This window comes from Dermacentor silvarum, chromosome 3 (assembly GCF_013339745.2).
Source record: "Dermacentor silvarum isolate Dsil-2018 chromosome 3, BIME_Dsil_1.4, whole genome shotgun sequence".
In the NCBI taxonomy this organism is placed as follows: Eukaryota; Metazoa; Arthropoda; class Arachnida; order Ixodida; family Ixodidae; genus Dermacentor; species Dermacentor silvarum.
The window spans coordinates 161117369-161136725 of record NC_051156.1 but is presented as its reverse complement, the minus strand read 5'-3'; the positions used below and the strand labels follow the sequence as shown (position 1 = coordinate 161136725).

General features: G+C 48.9%; 1 protein-coding gene across 1 annotated transcript in view; it reads left to right on the top strand.

The window, feature by feature from the left end:
* LOC125944039 (uncharacterized) overlaps window positions 1–19357 on the top strand; it is a 154847-nt gene that overhangs the window by 112754 nt on the left and 22736 nt on the right. The window contains exons 2-3 of the mRNA XM_049663776.1: window positions 5337–5476; window positions 8819–8951. Coding sequence (XP_049519733.1) covers window positions 8949–8951 — 3 coding nt within the window. The 5' untranslated portion in view covers window positions 5337–5476; window positions 8819–8948. The remainder of the gene's footprint in view (window positions 1–5336; window positions 5477–8818; window positions 8952–19357) is intronic.

The window sequence follows — 19357 nt, the reverse complement described above, 5'->3', positions numbered from 1 at the left end:
TGAACATGCCCAAACTGTCACCTTAGTGTTCTTCGGGAAGCTCGAAACAGCAGAGTTGGTTTCATCAGCATCAATTAAACCTTGCTCCACGTTAGCTGCAGCACCCGGTAAAGTTTTCCACTTGATTTCGTGTTTGTGCTGTGCGGTTACTTGCTTACTCAAGAGCGGAGCATGTAATACCCCGGTCACACGGCACAAGTGACGTCATTTGCAGTAAATGACATTTAAATCGAATGTCATTGCGGTCTTGCGTTCCCAGTGTACACGGGTAAACAAAATTGCATTCGCAATGTTTATCGGCAGGCTGATATGATAGGAAACCTTACAAACCGTGCTCTTTGTTTACATATTTTATGTATTTCTAGCAATACAATCGTAAACATACGAATATTATTTGAAAATATATTACATTTCGGTTTAACTTATCGATTTTGCAATTTTTTGCCGAGCCCCTGTCGTCGAGATTACACAAGTCGCAATTGCATGAGTTGGGGAAACTCATTCAACGGGCGAATGCCATTAGCTGTGAATGTCATTCACTATGCCCGAGTAGAATCAACAAAAATGGTGTGGACACGTACTCTCATTCGCTGCGAATGACATTACATGTGCCGTGTGACAAGGGTATAATTTCCATATAGTCAAAGGCGTCTTCTATCTGCGCGTACAACTTGACAGGAATTTGAATGTATGAGCGCAAGTAGTCTCTCGCATGGCGCGGCCGTAGTGATCAAACAGCAAGGACAAGGAAAACAATCTGCGATCATTTGCAAACGTATTCTTTCTCTCGTTACATCACCGCACATCCAGTTGCAGTGCCTTCATATGGAGACGCAACTTTCCTTCATACGCTCCGACTATAGTGGCGAGAAGAAAAGGGAAAGAACGAAAAAAAAAAACCTCAAACATAGCGCCTAATATAAACAAATTAACAGTTAGAGCAAAAGGAAAATGGGCAAACAAAATACTGGTCCAGTTATTTTCTTTGCCTATCACAGAGATATCTGTACCTCTGCTATCCGAAAACAATATAACGTGTCACATTAGTATGTCGATAACGAGACCGAGTAGAACCTAGGTACCCAGCTTTTATATAAGTCACTCTCATATAAAGCCAACAGCATGGAGCGTTGTGCAAAACCATAGTGTTTCCGCAGGCGCGCTGCCGGAGGAGATTTTTGACGTGTTGCTTGGTGTCACTGACAACTGTTAATGTTCCTTCTTGCGTCAGAAAGCCATCTACTCAATAATTAGCTCGCCTAGTTGTAACAAATATTTCAGTACATTACGCATAATCTATGAAAGGATAATATCCGTAATCAATTTTGTATTTATGACGAATGGCCTCCTACGGCTTCAATGGTCAAGCACGTGGTACTTTCTTTTTCTGCAAAGCTTGCGCCGTGTTTCCACAAGGTAATGAATAAATGCATATATATATATATATATATATATATATATATATATATATATATATATATATAATATTAAGAGCAGTCAGTCATAACTTCAAGCTCAAGGGGTTTAGATAAGCAATGCGTGCTAGCATTTAAAACTACGTTTTCTATGTTTCATCGCTTAGAATGTCATAACGCTGATAGCCCGAACTTGTATCGAATCGCTGCTGCAATGCAGGAAGAACTCAGAAGTTCTGAGAGATCTCACCAGCACTGCCGGCAAAAACAAGGTGGAGCTTTACTGGACAAGAAAGAGCATCTACCATTATGCAGTCTTCGACATCGGCGTCAGAGACAACGAAACTGGCCAAGAAAAAGCGATCATAGATGGAGCGTTCAGCGTACTGAAGGTGAGCGTGTTACGCGCGTTGTTTACGCCCACGGATAAGCTGGGCGATTTGGTGAGGGTTTGTTACTGAAAAAAAGCAAACATACACTAACGCCGACAGGAGAGGAGCGATTAGGATATCCATTTCATTTATCCCCTGTTCGTGTTACTTTACGGCTGTTTTTGTTTTCAAATGAAAAGCTGGAACCGTCGCCGAAACAAGGACGGCGAACAACAGAGTCACGGAAATTGTAGCTTGCAGGAATTGGTTACACTTAAAAAAAAGCAAAGAAAAAAAAAACCACCGATTATTACGATACTCTCTAATGCGAAATTTGAGCGCAGTTCTATACGCGTGTTTTCATTTCTCGATATATTATCTGGCGCGGACAATATGTCTCGTGCGGCACGTTGCGGACGGAGTGAAGTGTGTAGTGCGACCGCCTGGCTAATCTGGAGATCGCGAGAGCCAGCGCGTGGGCCACACGTGATCGCCACTCACAGCAGCCGTCACCGACAGACCACCAACCAGACGACGCGTGCTACTCTGGCGCCATCTCGTAGGCATCGTCGCCGCACTGCGCTCTTCTTCGCCCGCTTTCGTCATACCCTCCTCCGCGTTCCGCCTCTTGGTTCTGCTGCACCCTCCTCTCCGCTTCGCTCATCGCGTCTTTCATGACCCACCCAGCTGCGCGTTCGGTTTCATCGTTCGCTGTGCTCGTTCGCTCTGTTGCGCCGCCGACACTCGCCGCAACAACGGGCGCCTAAGAACTCCGCTCTAAGAAAAATAACACGGTAACCCTTTAATGAAATTCACATAAGCAGGCGTGACGGTTTCTTCCCCGTTGGAGACTCGTTCTAAAGGTATACACGTGGGCTGACAGTGTGTTAGTGAAGGGGGGGAAGCCGAATTATTTTCCCCGGTACTATAAGAGTGCGTTGTTAGGGTTATCCATAGGTGAAAATTGTCCAGTACCTGTCGGCCACGCCCTGGTATGCTTTACATTTCTGGTTATCTCAGACATTACGTTGGCTGCCACGGAAGTGGGAAAGGAGGGGGCGAGCAGATTGAATACGAGGACGACAACTATTTTTTTGTCGTCTCATCTTATATACAGCGTGTTTCAGCAACACTTTCAAAATTTATTTAAGGTTGCCTGTGGCAGATAGCCCAATTCCAGTTAATGAGCTGGTCTACTCGAAGAGGTGGACATTACTTGCAGAAAAAATTGAAACGCATAATCTACTAATTACAAACATTTAATAATTAAGTTTTAACTAATTACCTGATGGCCCATATTGCAATTTGCAAATTGAAGCAGTGGAGTTCGCAAGACGGATTCACTTAGAATAAATTCTCAGGATGACACCAGTTCCGAGATATTAATTCCCGAACTTTGCGGAGAAATGCATTGGCGTTCCAGTTATTTTTGAGCTTCATTGCAAAAAGCGACGCTTTGTTAAGAACCTAACTGGAACGCCAATGCATTTCTGGGCAAAGTTCGGGAATTAATATCTCGAAACTGGTGTCATCCCGAGAATTCGTTCCAAGTGGATCCGCCTTGCGAACTCCTCGGCTACAATTTGTAAATTGCAATATGGGCCATCAGGTAATTAGTTAAAAACTTAATTAGTGAATTTCTGTTAATTATTCGATTAGGCATTTCAATTTCTTGTGGAAGTAATGTGCACCTCTTCGAGTCGACCACCCCATGAACTAGAATTGTGCTATCTTCCGCAGGCAACCTTTAAGAATTTTTGAAAGTGTTCGCTGAAACACCCTGTATATTTTAGGAGAAAACCGAATGCCTTACGTTGTGTGCAGTGACGTCTGTAGCAGTAAAGTGGATGGTGGTTTTTCCTCGGTCAAACATGCACGACTCAAAGCGTATTGTTAACTCGAGGAACTGAATTATCAATTTGGTTGTATAGCACACGGGCCAAGTATCGCCAGTGAGCGCCAGAACACGAGGTACCATACCATTGGGAAGAGAGACACAGCAGTGCAACAGGTAGTGGGAGAACGATATTTTCCGTACCGCTGAACCTACTAATGTGTAAAAAATGTCACAGTTTCGCCCTAAGGGCGAAGCAATGAATGCGATAGCAACACAGCAATGTCATACGAAGTAAGGTGAGCGGCTTTGGTAGCAATATGAATTGTAGTAAACATGAGCTGATTAAGTAAGCAGGTGTGCTGCGGCGTAAGTAGACCGACATGAAGAGAGACTCGATGACCACGAGAAGGCGCGTGTGAAACGGTGGTGTTGATGAGAAGCGCTTCCCGTGGGCTTGCGCGTGCGAAGCGACACACCTGTAGCGCTGCACTGCCGATCTGGGCAGCATTGCTTGTGTAGCATGCGTTGGAAAATGTGGCCCGACTATTACTAATTGAATGAACAAGCGTGGTGTGAGCGCGCACAATCAAACACGAATAGAGTGAGAGAGTTGCCCCACTTTTACAAGCCAGTGGTACAGACGGCTGCAAAGTTAAAGTTTTTCACAGAACTAAAAAAAAAAAATTCGCGTTTCATATTTGAAGCAAATATTGGCTTGAAACGTACCCATCCACAACGCTAAGACATAACCTCGAAGATAGAAATAAAACACGAAAGAAGCGAAATAGTACATGACATATAAGCTGAAGTACTTCGCTAGCAAAGTGCGGGTTGGCGCCAGTCAGTGAGTCATGGTGACAAATTAACAGTTCGAGCAAACGGAAAATGTCCAAAAATACTGGCCCAGTTATTTTCTTTGTCTATCGCCTTGTTCTCGCATCGCTGTTAATTTCTCACCATGAAAGGCGCCGTGAAAAAAATCAGGCGACGAGGTTCCATTTATGATGAGATGAACTCCAGTACAAAACATCATTCAAAAATGCGACGCTGCAGTGCCGTGTGTGAACGGTAGAGCGAAGACAACTCGATCTAATGATTTAGGTCGCAATTTTGCTGCAATAATAATCTTCACTGCATTTGAGGTACAAGAACAGCTGGATTCATTTTGAAGGGCAGATTTTGAAGAGCACTTTTATCTTGCTGCCCTTCTAGACTTTGCTAACCACGTGGCTGGTGCTGCTGCCTTGCCGAATCACAGCATGCATCACTTGCGCGCGCGGCGGTCATCATTTGGTCAGACGCGCAAAACTGAAACCGTTGAATAATAGTGAACCTTGAGGCCTTCGCATCGCAAGCCTTTCTGCATACGATTCCCCTCAGAATTATTCGTGCGCAAAAGATAAAAACATCGCCTCCGATTTCGTGACAACACTCTGTCTATCACTCACAGTGACCGTTCACATGGACTACTGTTCGCATTCCGGCATAGCTAGTGAGCGGTGTATTGCGCAGACATAAACATTGCGTGACATTTATGTTGGGGCCTGTGTGTTTCATAAATATAAACGTTGCAGGAGATGTATAGAATGATGAGAAATATAAATGTTTGCACCGCATTTAGTTTCTATATCATTTAAGTAACCGGTTGAAGAAAGCTTAGTTTCACATATATTCGATCATGCGGGTCTGATCTGCATAACGTTTTGTTCGCAGGAATTGAGGAACCTGCAGGCGGCTCTCAAGACAAAGTATCCAAGGCAGCCGAAGCCCGATCGTGGTTTTATCGTGGCGAGTTTCTACCTATGGCCGCGCAGCGCAATTGTCTCTTTCACAGTATTCACCGAAAACGTTGTGTGAGTATCCAACGGAAAATGCTTCAGAACTTGGTTCCCAACGAACGGCTAACCGTAGAAATCTTTAGATAGAGTGACTCTGTGAAACAGTGAATTTTCACTTGCGTAGGATACTTGAAGGTGTGGTATGAGACTGTGGGCGTCCTTCATCTGCCTCATATACAAAAGGAGTGCCCGTGTTTACGACCGTTCGTGATGCGCACCCTTCCACAAGGCGAGCACAATCAGCTCAACTACCCACATTCACACTGTTTCACATTCACTGTTAAACAACATTCACACTGTTTCACATTCACTTTTAAACAAGATTTATGGATGGTAATTTAGGCTGGTGGTACTTACCCTCCTGCTTCGCTTATTGTCTATCAAAAGGGATCAAGCAAAGAATTTCGGCAGGGCGTGTGCAGTGCGGAGGTCATTGCCGTATTCTGGAATGTAAAGGCTGCCGCTTTCAGTGTTACAAATTATTGCTGACAAATTTTGATAAATACTCTCAAAATAAGGCGTACCCCGTTCCTACGCATCCCAAAATAAGTTTCTGTACGCTGCGATGGCGATGCCTGCTGTGTTAAGCTCGGCATTTTGTTGTACCGTAATAGTGGACATCAGTAAGACGTTATACGCTCAATAGCTTTCAATAAAATATTTTTCATTACTGCGAATGCAATTTGAAAGGTTTTCGAATCTATATCATTTTGTGTGCTATCCACTTAATACAATTTTATTCTTCTGTAAATTTCCTTCTCATGATCAGGGTCCCCTGTGACTAATTGACCCAGATAAACGTACTGTTTACTGATTCTAGAGGCTGACTGGCGATCCTGGATTCTTGTTCCCTTGTCAGGCTATTGAACATTATCTTTGTATTCTGCCTATTCATCTTCAACCCCACTCTTACACTTTCTCGGTTAAGGTCCTGAACAATTTGTTGTAATTCGTCCCCGATGTTGCTGAACAGGGCAATGTCATGTGCAAACCAAAAGTTTCTGAGATATACGCTGTTTATCCTCATTCCTAAGCATTCCCAGTCTAATGGCTTGAATACTTCTTCTACGCAACAAGTGAATAGCATTGGAGAGATTGTGTCTCTTTGCCTGACCCCTTTCTTGATAGGTAACTTTCTACGTTTCTTGTGGAGAACAAAAGTAGCTGTGGAATCTTTGTAAATATTTGCCAATACATTTACATATACCTCCTGTACTTGATTGCGCAATGCCTCTATGACTGCTGGTATCTCAACTGAATCAAATGCTTTTTCATGATCGATGAAAACTATATAGAGAGGTTGATTGTACTCGGCAGATTTCTGGATTACCTGATTCAGAAGTCAGAAGTCAGTCATGGATGTGATCCATCGTAGAGTGTTAATTCCTGAAGCCAGCCTGTTCTCTTGGTTGACTGATGTCAAGTGCTGCGCTGATTCTGTGGGAAATTATCTTGGTGGATATTTTATACAACACTGAAAGCAAACTAATAGGCCAATAATTCATTTCCGTAACGTCTCCTTGCTTATGGATGAGTATAATGTTGGCATTCTTCCAGTTCTCTGGTACACTTGAAGTCGTGAGGCATTGTGTATAAAGAGCAGCTAGTTTTCTGATGTCGCCACCATTATTGAACAAATCGACCGCTATATATATATATATATACCTTTTACAGTGAGTAGTTGGCGCACAGTGCACCAGGAGCCGCCACAGACGCGCCGCCATTGAACGCCGTTTGAATAGGGAGAAAGCAGGCAGCAGCCACTGCCGGCTGCTACACTAACGTTCCGCCGAGACGCCAGGGATCGCTTAGTATTGCGGTGAGATTTATTTAAATTGTGGAAGAACCGACGGAAGATGCGCCCTGTCGATAATTGCGAAAATTGCGTCGGATATTTGAAGGTGTGGTATGAGACTGTGGGCGTCCTTCATCTGCCTCATATACAAAAGGAGTGCCCGTGTTTACGACCGTTCGTGATGCACACCTTTCCACAAGGCGAGCACAATCAGCTCAACCACCAGTACTAAAGAAACCAATGTCCGAGCTAACGCCGCTTGCAGATACAACTCAGCATGACCGCCACGGCGCCTGCAACGAACTATCACGGATTGTTGAACTTCGAAACTCACGCAAGTCAGCGCTACACCCGCACCGCGCGAGTATGAGATCGCTTGTGAAGTCAAACGTCGAATAATAGGCGGGCTCTCTGAGTTATCTTTCTGCGCCCTGAATCAAACCGCAGGCGAGCGATTACTCGAACACTGGGAACGTTTTTGACAACATGTATGTTGTCAACAATTTAATGACATACAATTAAAACATACATTTTAATCTGCTCTGAAAATAATCAGAAAACCTTTCCCAAATTTAGCTATCAGCGCTGGCGACAAGAATGACGTGGTCAGAACCAACAGCTGTGGTTGGAGAAAGTAGTGAACAGGTATAGGGGTCTGCGCACACACACACGGATATTCCGGGCCCGAACGAAGCTGTAGCCTATACAGCTAACGAAAACAACAGTCGCACGAACGCGTAATAGCCTAAGAAATCTACCGCTATAAAGACTAGAAATTAGGCACAAAAGTAAACGTCAGGCCGCCACATCCATCGCCTTTAGTCTATAAGCTTGCACGCAATAATATTGCAATGCAGATGGAGCGGATAAATGAAACGCATGCTTGCACATGCCCCTGCAGCTTTAACCGAAGTATTTGTCGTCTATTCACTTACTGCTCACCGTGGTGGCCGAAATATCGGGTCTGAGCCGTGCCATGCTGCCATCGTGGCTATCGTAAACAAGTGAGAAAAAGAGCTGATGAGAAGGCTCTCAATAGACGGTGCGGTGACGTATGTGGCGGCGCTGATGGCTATGGTGCTGCAAAATGTCTATACTCCCAGCGTTTTATCACACCTGTGGCCAGTTTGTTGATGCGCTGTACACATTTGCCGCAAGACAATTTGATGGCGCAAAATGGATGCATGTCCTACTCGAAGCTGTTTCATTCCCTCTCTATTGGCTATGCCAAAAAAGCTCTGCTGTCGTCCCGGGACGATCCAGTGCGGATTGCCTATAACAAGGAAGGCAGAGCGTCCTTCGAAGATGAAAAAGGGACGCGTACAAAATGGAAAACAGAAAAGAGACAAAAAAGCTGAGAGACATATTGCAGGTGATGACGGTGGTTGAACTCGCGGAGAGCACCGCTGTGAGATATTGCATAATTCCCGCTTGAACGGTGGTCGCAGAGCGCATAGCGTAATGGAGGTCAGAATAGCGAGAGTTGTTCCTATAAAAGGACGTGGTAGGCATGAGGTGCTGGAGGCAGTCGTGGTGATGATAACGATGTGGATTTGTTGCAGGAAGTTGCCCTTGGACGCCATCATTATCCTGACGCATCTGATTGTAGACGAACACGAGGCGGGTCTGCGGTGTGCGATCTCGGGAGTGGCGCCTTACGATCTGCCCCACAATCCTGTAAACATTTTGGGCATGGTGAGGCATTTCTGCTTCCTCTTTTTGTCGCCGATTGGATCAAAATACTTACTGTGTTGAATGTGTTAGTCTCCGAACACTCTGACTGCAACGAATTATTATGCGCCGCATAAACAAAGTTTGTTTTTTAAGCTCGCTTCCGCAGTTAGGAAAGCGTGCAACAAGCGACGTAATTAGCCGTAAATTTAGGTAGAAAGGCCAGGCTAGAAGAAACGGCTCTTGATTCGGTTGTAGATTTTGGGAAAACCTAATTGGCCAGCAGAAGGGTCGTCGTGGAAGGCTGCGAGGACTTGTGTGCGAATGGTAATTGGTAAATCAGAATGGTAAATGTAACAGTGCACCACATGGCTCTCGACCTTAAACTGCTTCAGTTGGTGACGAATCCTGGCATTAGGCGGTCGTGAAGTTCCACATAGGCGTTGTATGATTCAGTGGCAGTATAGGTCAGCATGTTGATAAGAGAAGAACTCTGGGAAACGGTAGGAGGACAGCGTGTTGATAGGCGCTAGTGGTGACAACGTCAGTGAAGACGTAGTCCCAAAGCCTTGTGACGTGTGATGAAGATATATGCTCCTAGATGATAGCGACAAGGGAAAGCGAGAGAGTGCGTCGGCATCAAGATATTTCTTGCCGGGCTTGTAGATTAGGTAAAAATAAAATTCAGGTTTTTTACGTTTAAGGGCCCTGTGTCGCAGAAAATTCGGCGTCAGTGTCGGCGTCGGCATCTGTGGCCGAGAAATTCATCCCCAACCACGCATCCCCGACCACGCAGTTCCTCTTCGTGGCGTACGTAGAGGCGTTATTGAACTAATTGCATTTCTGAAATTATTATGCGGCAGAAAATTAGTAAAGCATATGACTTACACACAACCTAAAGACATGATAGCGTCGGCTTGTAATTTGAATATACGAGAAAACATAATTCTTTTACGCGGAAACTCAAACACAAACCCCCTTTCCAGCGTTTCTACCATTATTAAAGCGGCGCAGTCCACTCTCTTCTTTGCAACAACACCATCCAGATGGCGCTCGCCTCCGCGCAGCCACGGCGTGCAGAGGCGAAGATAGAGAGAAAAAAAGCTGAGGTTGCCGGGAAGCGTGAGAAGCAGTCAGGGATCTTTGAATATTTTCGCGTTCCACTCTTAAAGGCGAAGCTTAAGCGTCCTTCAGTTTTTTTTTTGTCTGGATGTGAACGTCACAAATCAAGGAAAAATGTAGCAAATTAGGAATGCTGCTTGCTCTGAACGCCGCTCTTGCCCGTGCATACGGCACGCACAGGCTCTACAAACGGCACACGGCGCCTTCGAACCACACCGAAGCATCTCGCGCCACTTCGCTTCGCAGCAGACGACGAATTCGGTTTCCGCATGATTGACATGTGCGTGACGTCATCATAATATGCGTGCACGCCCCGAGGCAATGGCGTCACCCAGGCGGCGACGAATCACTGCTCGCAAAGCGAATTCTTCGAAAACCGCAGCGTTACAGACTACGGCCCCTGCTCTGTAATCCAGTAGTGCTGTTCCGCAGCCAATAATGTGCGACTTGCATACGCAACAACTCTCTGTCGAGGAGGTTTCTCCCGTTGCAGGAGGATGGCACCGATCCAGTGACCACTAGTATCGGTGTGCAAAAGGGTAGGCACGCTTTCATAGAAATGACAGTTAACGGGGTCGGATTTTAAGGCGGGCTTGAGGGCTTAGAAAGCAGACTCACAGTCGTCAATCCAAGTGAAAGGAGTGCCCAAGGCCAACAGTTTCTGCAGTGGCGACTCTATGCTTGCGAAGAGCCGGATGAAGTGCCAGATACAGGACTCGGGGCCAAGGAAACTCGGAAAGTGTTTCTGATGTTCTCAACGAGGAAACCGAAGCGCAGCAGCAATGTTGTCAGGGTCTGGTCGGACGCTGTCCTTGCTGACAGGTTGGCCCAGCACTGTGATTTTCTTGCTTTAAAATTAGCACTTTTTAATGTACAGCTGAAGAGCAGCGCTAGAAATGCAGGTAGAAACTTCGCCCAAACGCTGAAGGTGCTGGCGGAAAGTGGAAGGAAAGATAACGATGTCCTCAAAATAACATAAACAGGTTTTCCACTTCAGGCCACGTGAACTGTGTCTATCATAAGTTCAAAGGTTGCAGGAGCGTTACACAAACCGAAGGGCATTACGTTCAATTCGTAAAGTCTAACTGGTGTTGCAAAGGCGGTTTTGTCCTTGTCTGCTTCGTGCATAGGTATTTGCCAGTAACCCGATTGAAGATCGAGACTTGAGAAATATTCAGCACCCTGATTCAACACGGCGGCAAGGGGCGAACATCTGAAGCAGACAAGTCGGGGTGCGCGCCATGTGTCTTCATAAGGCTGAGCGTGAAAGACATATGTGGTGCAGCCGCAGGTATAGCGGGAGCTGAGGGTAGGGGGATGCCACAGCAGCAATCTAAGCGTAAGCGGGCTTTGGTAGGGGCAGAGGGCTTGGGTCTTGCGCGCACGCCACTGTAGCTATAGTTCTTCTCTGACCATATGTTACGCAGGCCGCCCCAGACGACGCTGTATGGACAAAATCACATGGTGAAGTTTGTGCATGCAATTCCTCGTGAATCGATCAGTGTGAGCAGCTCGTTTGTCGTTGGTTACCCTGTGATCAGACGCGCCACGCTGCGTGCAGATCGGATGAAATTCTTCGAGGCGCTGGCACGTAGCGTTGATGTTGGCTATAGAAGTGGGGTTTTTCACGACAAAGGCATTAAACACACCGGTCCCAGTGCCTTTGAGTGAATGGCACACGCGGTGATTCTCCGCCACGGAGCTGTTCACACGGCGGCAAAGGACGAGGACGTCTTCTATATATTGTCACGAGCCTCTAGAAGTGGACTTGAAGGTTTAATAACCCGTAGAGCAGCTGGCTCTCGGAAGACGCGACCGTCGGGGCTGGCTCGAGCAGAGAAGGGGGCGCGGTCTTCTTTCTTCTCTTGGGCTCGACCCACTCTTGCCCTCGACCCTCTACCTACAGGTGGCAATATCCCCCCTTCCGAACAAAAGCATCGCCTCGATGCTAAAAAAAATAGGCGTAGAAGACAACGACGAAGAAGGCAGGCAAAGCGAAAGTACACAAAAAAAAAGTAGCCGTCACGCCGGCACAGTCAATGAACGAAGAAGCAATCTCCCAAAGATAAACGAAAAGTAGAAACAAAGAAGGGAATGAGAGAACAAAAAAAAACGAAAACAAAAAAAGTTACGGACGCGCAATGTACGGCTTCATGCGCACAACATGAACTATGTCTGAGCTCGGTTGTCTTTGTGTCCTACTCCGTGTCTGCGATGATGTGTCCGGAACAACTTCGTAGTTTACGTCACTGACGCGGCGGAGCACTTTATACGGACCGAAATACCGGCTCAGCAGTTTTTCACAGAGACCACGACGGCGAACGGGGGTCCACACCCAAACTTGGTCCCCGGGGTTGTAGGACACGTCCCTGTGGCGGATGTTGTAGCGTCGTGCGTCTGCCTGCTGCTGCTGGCCGATATGCAGCCGCGCGAGCTGCCGGGCTTCCTCAGCACGCTCTGCAAATTCCTCGGCGTCAGTTGTCAATAGGTCAGCGTCTTGACACGGCAGCATAGCGTCCAGCATCGTCTGGACTTCGCGACCGTAGAGAAGGCGAAAGGGCGTGAAGCGCGTCGTCTCTTGCAGGGCGGTGTTATACGCGAAGGTCACGTAAGGCAAGATCCGATCCCATGTTTTGTGTTGAACGTCTATGTACATTGCGAACATATCTGTGACCGTCTTATTCAGTCGCTCGGTAAGTCCGTTGGTCTGCGGATGGTACGCGGTCGTCTTGCGATGCCTGGTGTTGCTCAATTCAAAAACCTCGTCCATAAGCTGCGCTGTTAATGCTGTCCCTCTGTCAGTTATTACAGTGGAGGGAGCACCGTGACGCAAGACGATGTGGCGCATGAAGAAGTGCGCTACCTCTGAGGCCGTGGCTCGTGGGATCGCCTGCGTCTCAGCATAGCGTGTTAAATAATCAGTCGCGACGATCACCCATTTGTTGCCGTCGGCAGAAAGGGGAAACGGTCCGAGAATGTCCATGCCGACTTGGTCGAAAGGCGTGTGAGGTGCTTCAATTGGCTGAAGTAAGCCAGCCGGTTTAACGGATGGTGTCTTGCGGCGCTGGCATTCACGACAGCCTTTAACGTACTGTTTGACGCTTGCCGAAAGCCCGGGCCAATAGTACATTTCGCTTACTCTAGCGAGTGTTCGTGAAAAGCCTAAATGACCAGATGTCGGTTCGTCATGGCAAGCGAAGAGGACGTCGTCGCGCATGTCCCTTGGAACCACCAGGAGGTAAGCACGGCTGGTCGAACGAGCATTCTTCTTATACAGCACGTTATCTCGCAGGCAGAAGGACGTCAGCGAGCGGGACAGATGGCGTGGTATGGTTGTGTCGCGACCCTCTAAATGATCGATGATCGGTCGAATCTCACCGTCGTCAAGCTGCCGTCTGCTCAAGTCCGACGAACTAATGGCGCCCAGGAAGCCGTCATCATCCTCTGTTTCCTGACTGGCAGGATCAATGGGTGCGTGGGACAGCGTGTCAGCGTCTTCATGCTTACGGCCAGACTTATAAACGATGGTGATGTCAAATTCCTGTAGCCGCAAGCTCCACCGTGCCAGTCGTCCTGAAGGGTCGCGCATGCTTGCCAACCAACAGAGGGCATGGTGGTCCGTCACTACTTTGAAGGGACGACCATAGAGATAGGGGCGAAACTTGATGATCGCCCACACGACCGCGAGGCACTCCTTCTCCGTAGTCGAATAATTCGCCTCGGCACGGGACAGGGAGCGGCTGGCATACGCTATAACTCTTTCCACTCCATCTTGAAGCTGGACGAGCACTGCGCCAAGGCCAATGCTACTGCCGTCGGTATGCACCTCAGTATCAGCATCATCGTCAAAATGTGCAAGAACGGGTGCTGACTGAAGGCGCTGTCGTAATTCAGCAAAAGCCGCCTGTTGCTCAATATGCCACACAAATGGCGTATCGTCTCTTGTAAGGCGTGTCAGGGGTTCCGCTATCTTCGAAAAGCCTTTAATAAACCGGCGATAGTAGGCGCACAAACCCAGGAAGCGCCGGATGGCCTTCTTATCGGCAGGAGCTGGAAACGCGGCCACAGCGGCAAGCTTGTCTGGATCGGGTCGGACCCCTTTGGCGCTTACTACATGACCGAGGAACTTGAGCTCTTCGTAACCAAAGTGGCACTTTTCGGGCTTAAGTGTGAGGTCTGCCGATCGGATGGCTTCTAGTACACTCCGTAGGCGGTGAAGATGCTGCTCGAACGTTTCAGAGAAGATGACCACATCATCCAGGTACACAAGACAGGCCTGCCACTTCAGTCCGGTAAGGACAGTGTCCATCATTCGCTGGAAAGTAGTCGGGGCTGAACACAAGCCAAAAGGAAGCACTCGAAATTCATAGAGCCCATCTGGAGTCACAAAGGCTGTTTTCTCGCGGTCGCGTTCGTCTACCTCGATTTGCCAGTACCCGCTTTTTAAATCGAGAGAAGAAAAGTACTGGGCGCGCCGTAGTCGATCTAACGAGTCGTCGATACGCGGCAGCGGGTACACGTCCTTTTTAGTCACGTTGTTGAGCTTGCGGTAGTCGACACAGAAGCGTAGCGTTCCGTCTTTCTTTTTGACAAGAACGACCGGAGATGACCACGGGCTGTTGGAAGGTTCGATGACGCCATCGTCAAGCATCTCTTGGACTTGCGTACGTATGGCTTGGCGTTCTCTTGCCGACACGCGGTAAGGTTGCTGGTGTATCGGGCGTGCGTCGTCGTACGTGATGATCCTGTGTTTAGTGATGGAAGTCTGGCGTACCTTGGAAGAATGTGCGAAGCAGGTCCTGAATTCAAGCAAGAGCTTGCGCAGTGCTGTCTGGCGATCGGTGGACAGTTCAGAATTGATGTCAAGATGGCCCAGAGACGTGTCTGCTGTCTCCACTACTTCTGACGTGAAACAGTTGTTAACGTCTGCTATTGCGTCTGCAAACGCTAACGAAGTGCCGCGGAACAGGTGTCGGTGCTCGTAGCTAAAGTTGGTAACAAGCAATTGCGAATGACCAGCACGAATCTGTATAACACTGCGAGCCACACAAACGCCTTGTTTCAGTAGGTGTTCCAAGTTACTTTCGGCCACCGCTTCGCCATCGCGTAAGCCACAGCATGTGACGTCGACGAGGACACTGGCACGTGGAGGAAGCGTTACACTGTCAGCAGACACACGAAGTACGTCGTCGCGCCGTCGGCCGTCTTGCACGTCGATTGCTCGTTCGGCAGAGAAAGTGATACGACGCTCTTGCAGATTGATAATCGCGCCGTACTCCTGCAGGAAGTCAACCCCAAGGATAACGTCGCGGGAGCATTCGCGTAAGACAAGGCAGCTCGCTACGAATGTAGATCCTTGAATCTCAACTCTAGTCGTGCAGGCGCCCAGCGGAGTAACGATGTGGCCGCCAGCCGTCCGAATCTGCGAGTTATGCCAGGGCGTGATCACTTTCTTCAGCTGCGTTGCTATTTTGCCGCTTAGTATCGTGTAGTCTGCACCGGTGTCCACTAAAGCACTAACGGCATAACCGTCAACAGTAACTGGTATATCGAGCGAAAGCTGGTCGTCTCGTTCAGTTGCAGGTGGTGTCGGGTCGGTATCTTTCCGTAACTGCGTCCGTCGGAGGTCTTCAGCGCTTCGACCGTCAGCGACCTCGCCCCCAAAGATCGCTTCAGTTAGTTTTCCCGGCGGGGACTGGTCGACCGCTCGGGAGAATACCGCTGGGGCGGAGGTGAAAATCGTCTCGGAGACGGCGAACGCGACTGCCGCCGGGCAGGCGGTGCAAGCGCTGCTGGGACAGGTATTCCTGAATGTCCCGGTGTCGTTGGCCGTATCGGGGCGGCGGCGAGTATGCGGAAAAGCCGCGAATCCCAAGGCGCCGGTATGGGCACTGGCGGTACAAGTGGTCAGCTTCACCGCAGTGGAAGCACAGAGGCCGCGAATCGGGTGTGCGCCAAACATCCGACTTCCGAGGGGGCGGGCGTCTATCGTCGACGTAGTGAACCGCTTGCTCCGTACGATGGGCAAATGGAGCGGCATGAACAACGGGCGGCGGCGTGTACCCAGCGTCGTAGTACGGTATCGGCTGCACCGACTGAACTGACACCGTAGGAGGAGCACGAACGAATAGCGGCGGAGAGGAAGCAGGGCGCTTCAGGGCTTCCGCGTAGGTCGCACGAGGGTATTCAGGAGGTACTGCCGCAGCGTTAGCAGGAGGCAAGGTATCACGAAGCGCCTGGTGCAGTTCGTCCTTGATAATGCTCGCTATGGAGCTTACCGTAGCTTGCGGTGTTACAGCGGCCTTTTGCAACTCTTCACGCACTACAGAGCGGATGAGTTCTCGCAGTGAGTCGCCGTTGCTTCCTATGGCCGTGAAAACGTCAGCAGCAGACATGCTGTTCGCTTGCCGCTCATACAAGTTCGAGCGATGCAGAAGCATCTTTTCCATGCTTACGGCCTCGGACAAGAACTCCGCGACCGTCTTCGGAGGGCTCCGTATGAGGCCAGCGAAGAGTTGCTCCTTGACCCCGCGCATCAGATGACGTAACTTCTTCTCCTCCGTCATTCTTGGATCCGCTCGTCGGAAGAGGCGCGTCATGTCTTCGACGTACGTGGTCACAGTTTCGTTTGGCAACTGGACACGGGCCTGAATCGCTCGTTCCGCTCGTTCGTGGCGATCAGAACTGGTGTAGGTCTCCAGGAGCTGACGACAAAACTCGCGCCACGACGGCAGTTGCCCGTCGCGGTTCTGAAACCACGTACGCGCGCCATCCTCCAGGTAGAAGTAGACGTGTCTGAGTTTTTCCGTGTCGTTCCATTCGTTCACGGAGGCCACGCGCTCGTATTCGACTATCCAGTCTTCGACGTCTTCGAACACTGTGCCATGAAACGTCTTTGGGATCCGTGGGCTCTCAAGTGTGTAACGGTTCGACATCGTGCTTCCCGTACCGGTTGGGGCGGTTTGAAGGGTGGCGCTGGTCATACCGGTCGATGTGGTGGGAACCGTAGCGTCGACGACTTCTGGGGACAGTCCCCTGATCCTGCGGCTGGCCCGATGCACGGGAGTGTCGACAGGCACTGGATTCGTAGCGCGGATCCTTGGAGGGGTCTGCAACATCCGTGAGGACGCTTACCCAGCACCTCCACCAGTTTGTCACGAGCCTCTAGAAGTGGACTTGAAGGTTTAATAACCCGTAGAGCAGCTGGCTCTCGGAAGACGCGACCGTCGGGGCTGGCTCGAGCAGAGAAGGGGGCGCGGTCTTCTTTCTTCTCTTGGGCTCGACCCACTCTTGCCCTCGACCCACTACCTACAGGTGGCAATATGAAGTGTACGGCTAACCGGTGTGCTGGACACGCTCAGCAAACTTTTCCGCGACTTCTGAGCGGACAGTGGGGATGGCGAAAATCTGTCGCAGCTGCCGTTTAAAAGAGGTCCAATCTACGATTTCACGTTCATGGTTGAGAAATCAAGTTTTCGTGACGTTGGTTAGATAGAAGGCTACATGAGTGAGCTTCAAGGAATCGTCTAAATGGTTAAATGCACTCGCGTGGCCATAATTTTCCAACCAGTCCTCAACATCATCGCCGTGGAGACCAGCGAACATTTGGGGATCCTTCTGAGTGCTAGTTATGTTACTAGAAGGTGTCTCCGCATATTTCTACCTCAAAATTGTAGCTAGATTCTTCGCGAGATTAACTGCTCGTGACTTATAGGTGATTGGCAAAAACTTGTTGCTCTAGGAAATTAAGCCGGTCTCAGCATTTCATTTCGGCGAAAAACTGTTTCTTTATTTTAGCAAAATTGACGAAGATAATTCACCCCAATAAATACATGGCTTCAAGGATGGGTCTGCGGGATCTTAATTGATACAAAATACTGCCGCAGATAGCTTTCCATATGTCACTTACCAGCACTTCTGGAAGGTACCCAACCACAGGCTATGGGGTTGTGAAGGGACTCAGGCGCTGTAAAGTCACGGCGTAACTCCTGGTCGTCTAGGCGAGGGAGAAGTGTGTTCGGTGAAGAGACGTGGTTGACTGTGGAATAGGCTCCACTTAACTCTGCTTGCAAATTGTGCGAAAGTGTATTAGTTTCCGTGCACAAGTTCGCCCACAATAAAGCGGTTTGGTTATTGTGCTTCGTTGAAGAATCTTACAATATTACTTGTAATAACTACGTGCGCAATTCAATGTGTACAAGCAGCCAACAACCTACAGCAGTCAACAGCCCGCCACATTTAGCAGACGCAACTAGCAAGTTTGTATTAACATTCCTGAAAAAAAAAAAAAGTCCAGCAGCAGATGTGATTTGAAACAATGTTGGCGCCGAACTTACTAAAAAAAAAGAAAGAAAAACATTGTAGCGCGTCCAACTAACAAAACTGGTATAAAAACGGTTCATGTTGATGAACAATTATCACACAAAGCCTCAGTTTCGCGCAAAAGGCGAATCATTGAAGCACCGCAGTAGAACGCGCCCTCTTCTCCCAACCCTCCTCTCGGAGCCGCTGCGCGCGCACGAAGAAAGCGCGTTTCCTTCCGGCTTCCTCCCCTTGCGCGCGCGATATTGAGCCGCGATCGCCGGCTCACTGTATATCACTGCCCCGTGATGCATTTGTCGTGTTCGTGGGCAAAAATGTGGGCTGATCCCGTAGGTTGCGCAATACCGGGCCGCCCCGCAGTGGAGGTGAAGCCGCCTTCAAGCACTCCGCCCCTAATAATAATAATAATAATAATGCAGCGAAGAAGAGAGATGCTATAGTGGATTCAGCGCTACTGGCTCTAAACGCTAGTGGGTCGAGAGCTCTCGCTCAGCAACGGCTCTCGTGCTTATAAGCTGTGACTGCCCTGCCTGTCGACGTTGCGCTGCTCCGAGCTCTGCAAAATAAACACCTTTAGAATTGATAGAGGTGCTGGGTACCCTCAGACAATCATCCTGGAACGCCGGTCCCGCAGCCTACCATCTACTATGCCCCAAGACGCCTCCCAGCAAACGCCTCCTCCTGCACCCATTGCGTGTCCCGAGGTGCCTCGTCATCGGAACCCTCCTATCTACACTGGAGTGGATGACATTGACCCTGACATGGACGAAGGGCTCACGGCGTACGACAGGGTAAACGCCCAAAAAAGTTGGACAAAGTGGTCAAACTGAGCCATGTTCTGTTCTAGCTCGCTGGAGTGGCCAGACTGTGGTATAACAACCATGAAGCAGAGTTCCAGACATGGTTCGAATTTAAGACTTCCCTCGCCGATGTATTTTGTCGCTCTGCTGTTCGCAAGCTGCGTGCCGAGCAGCGTTTGCGAGAAC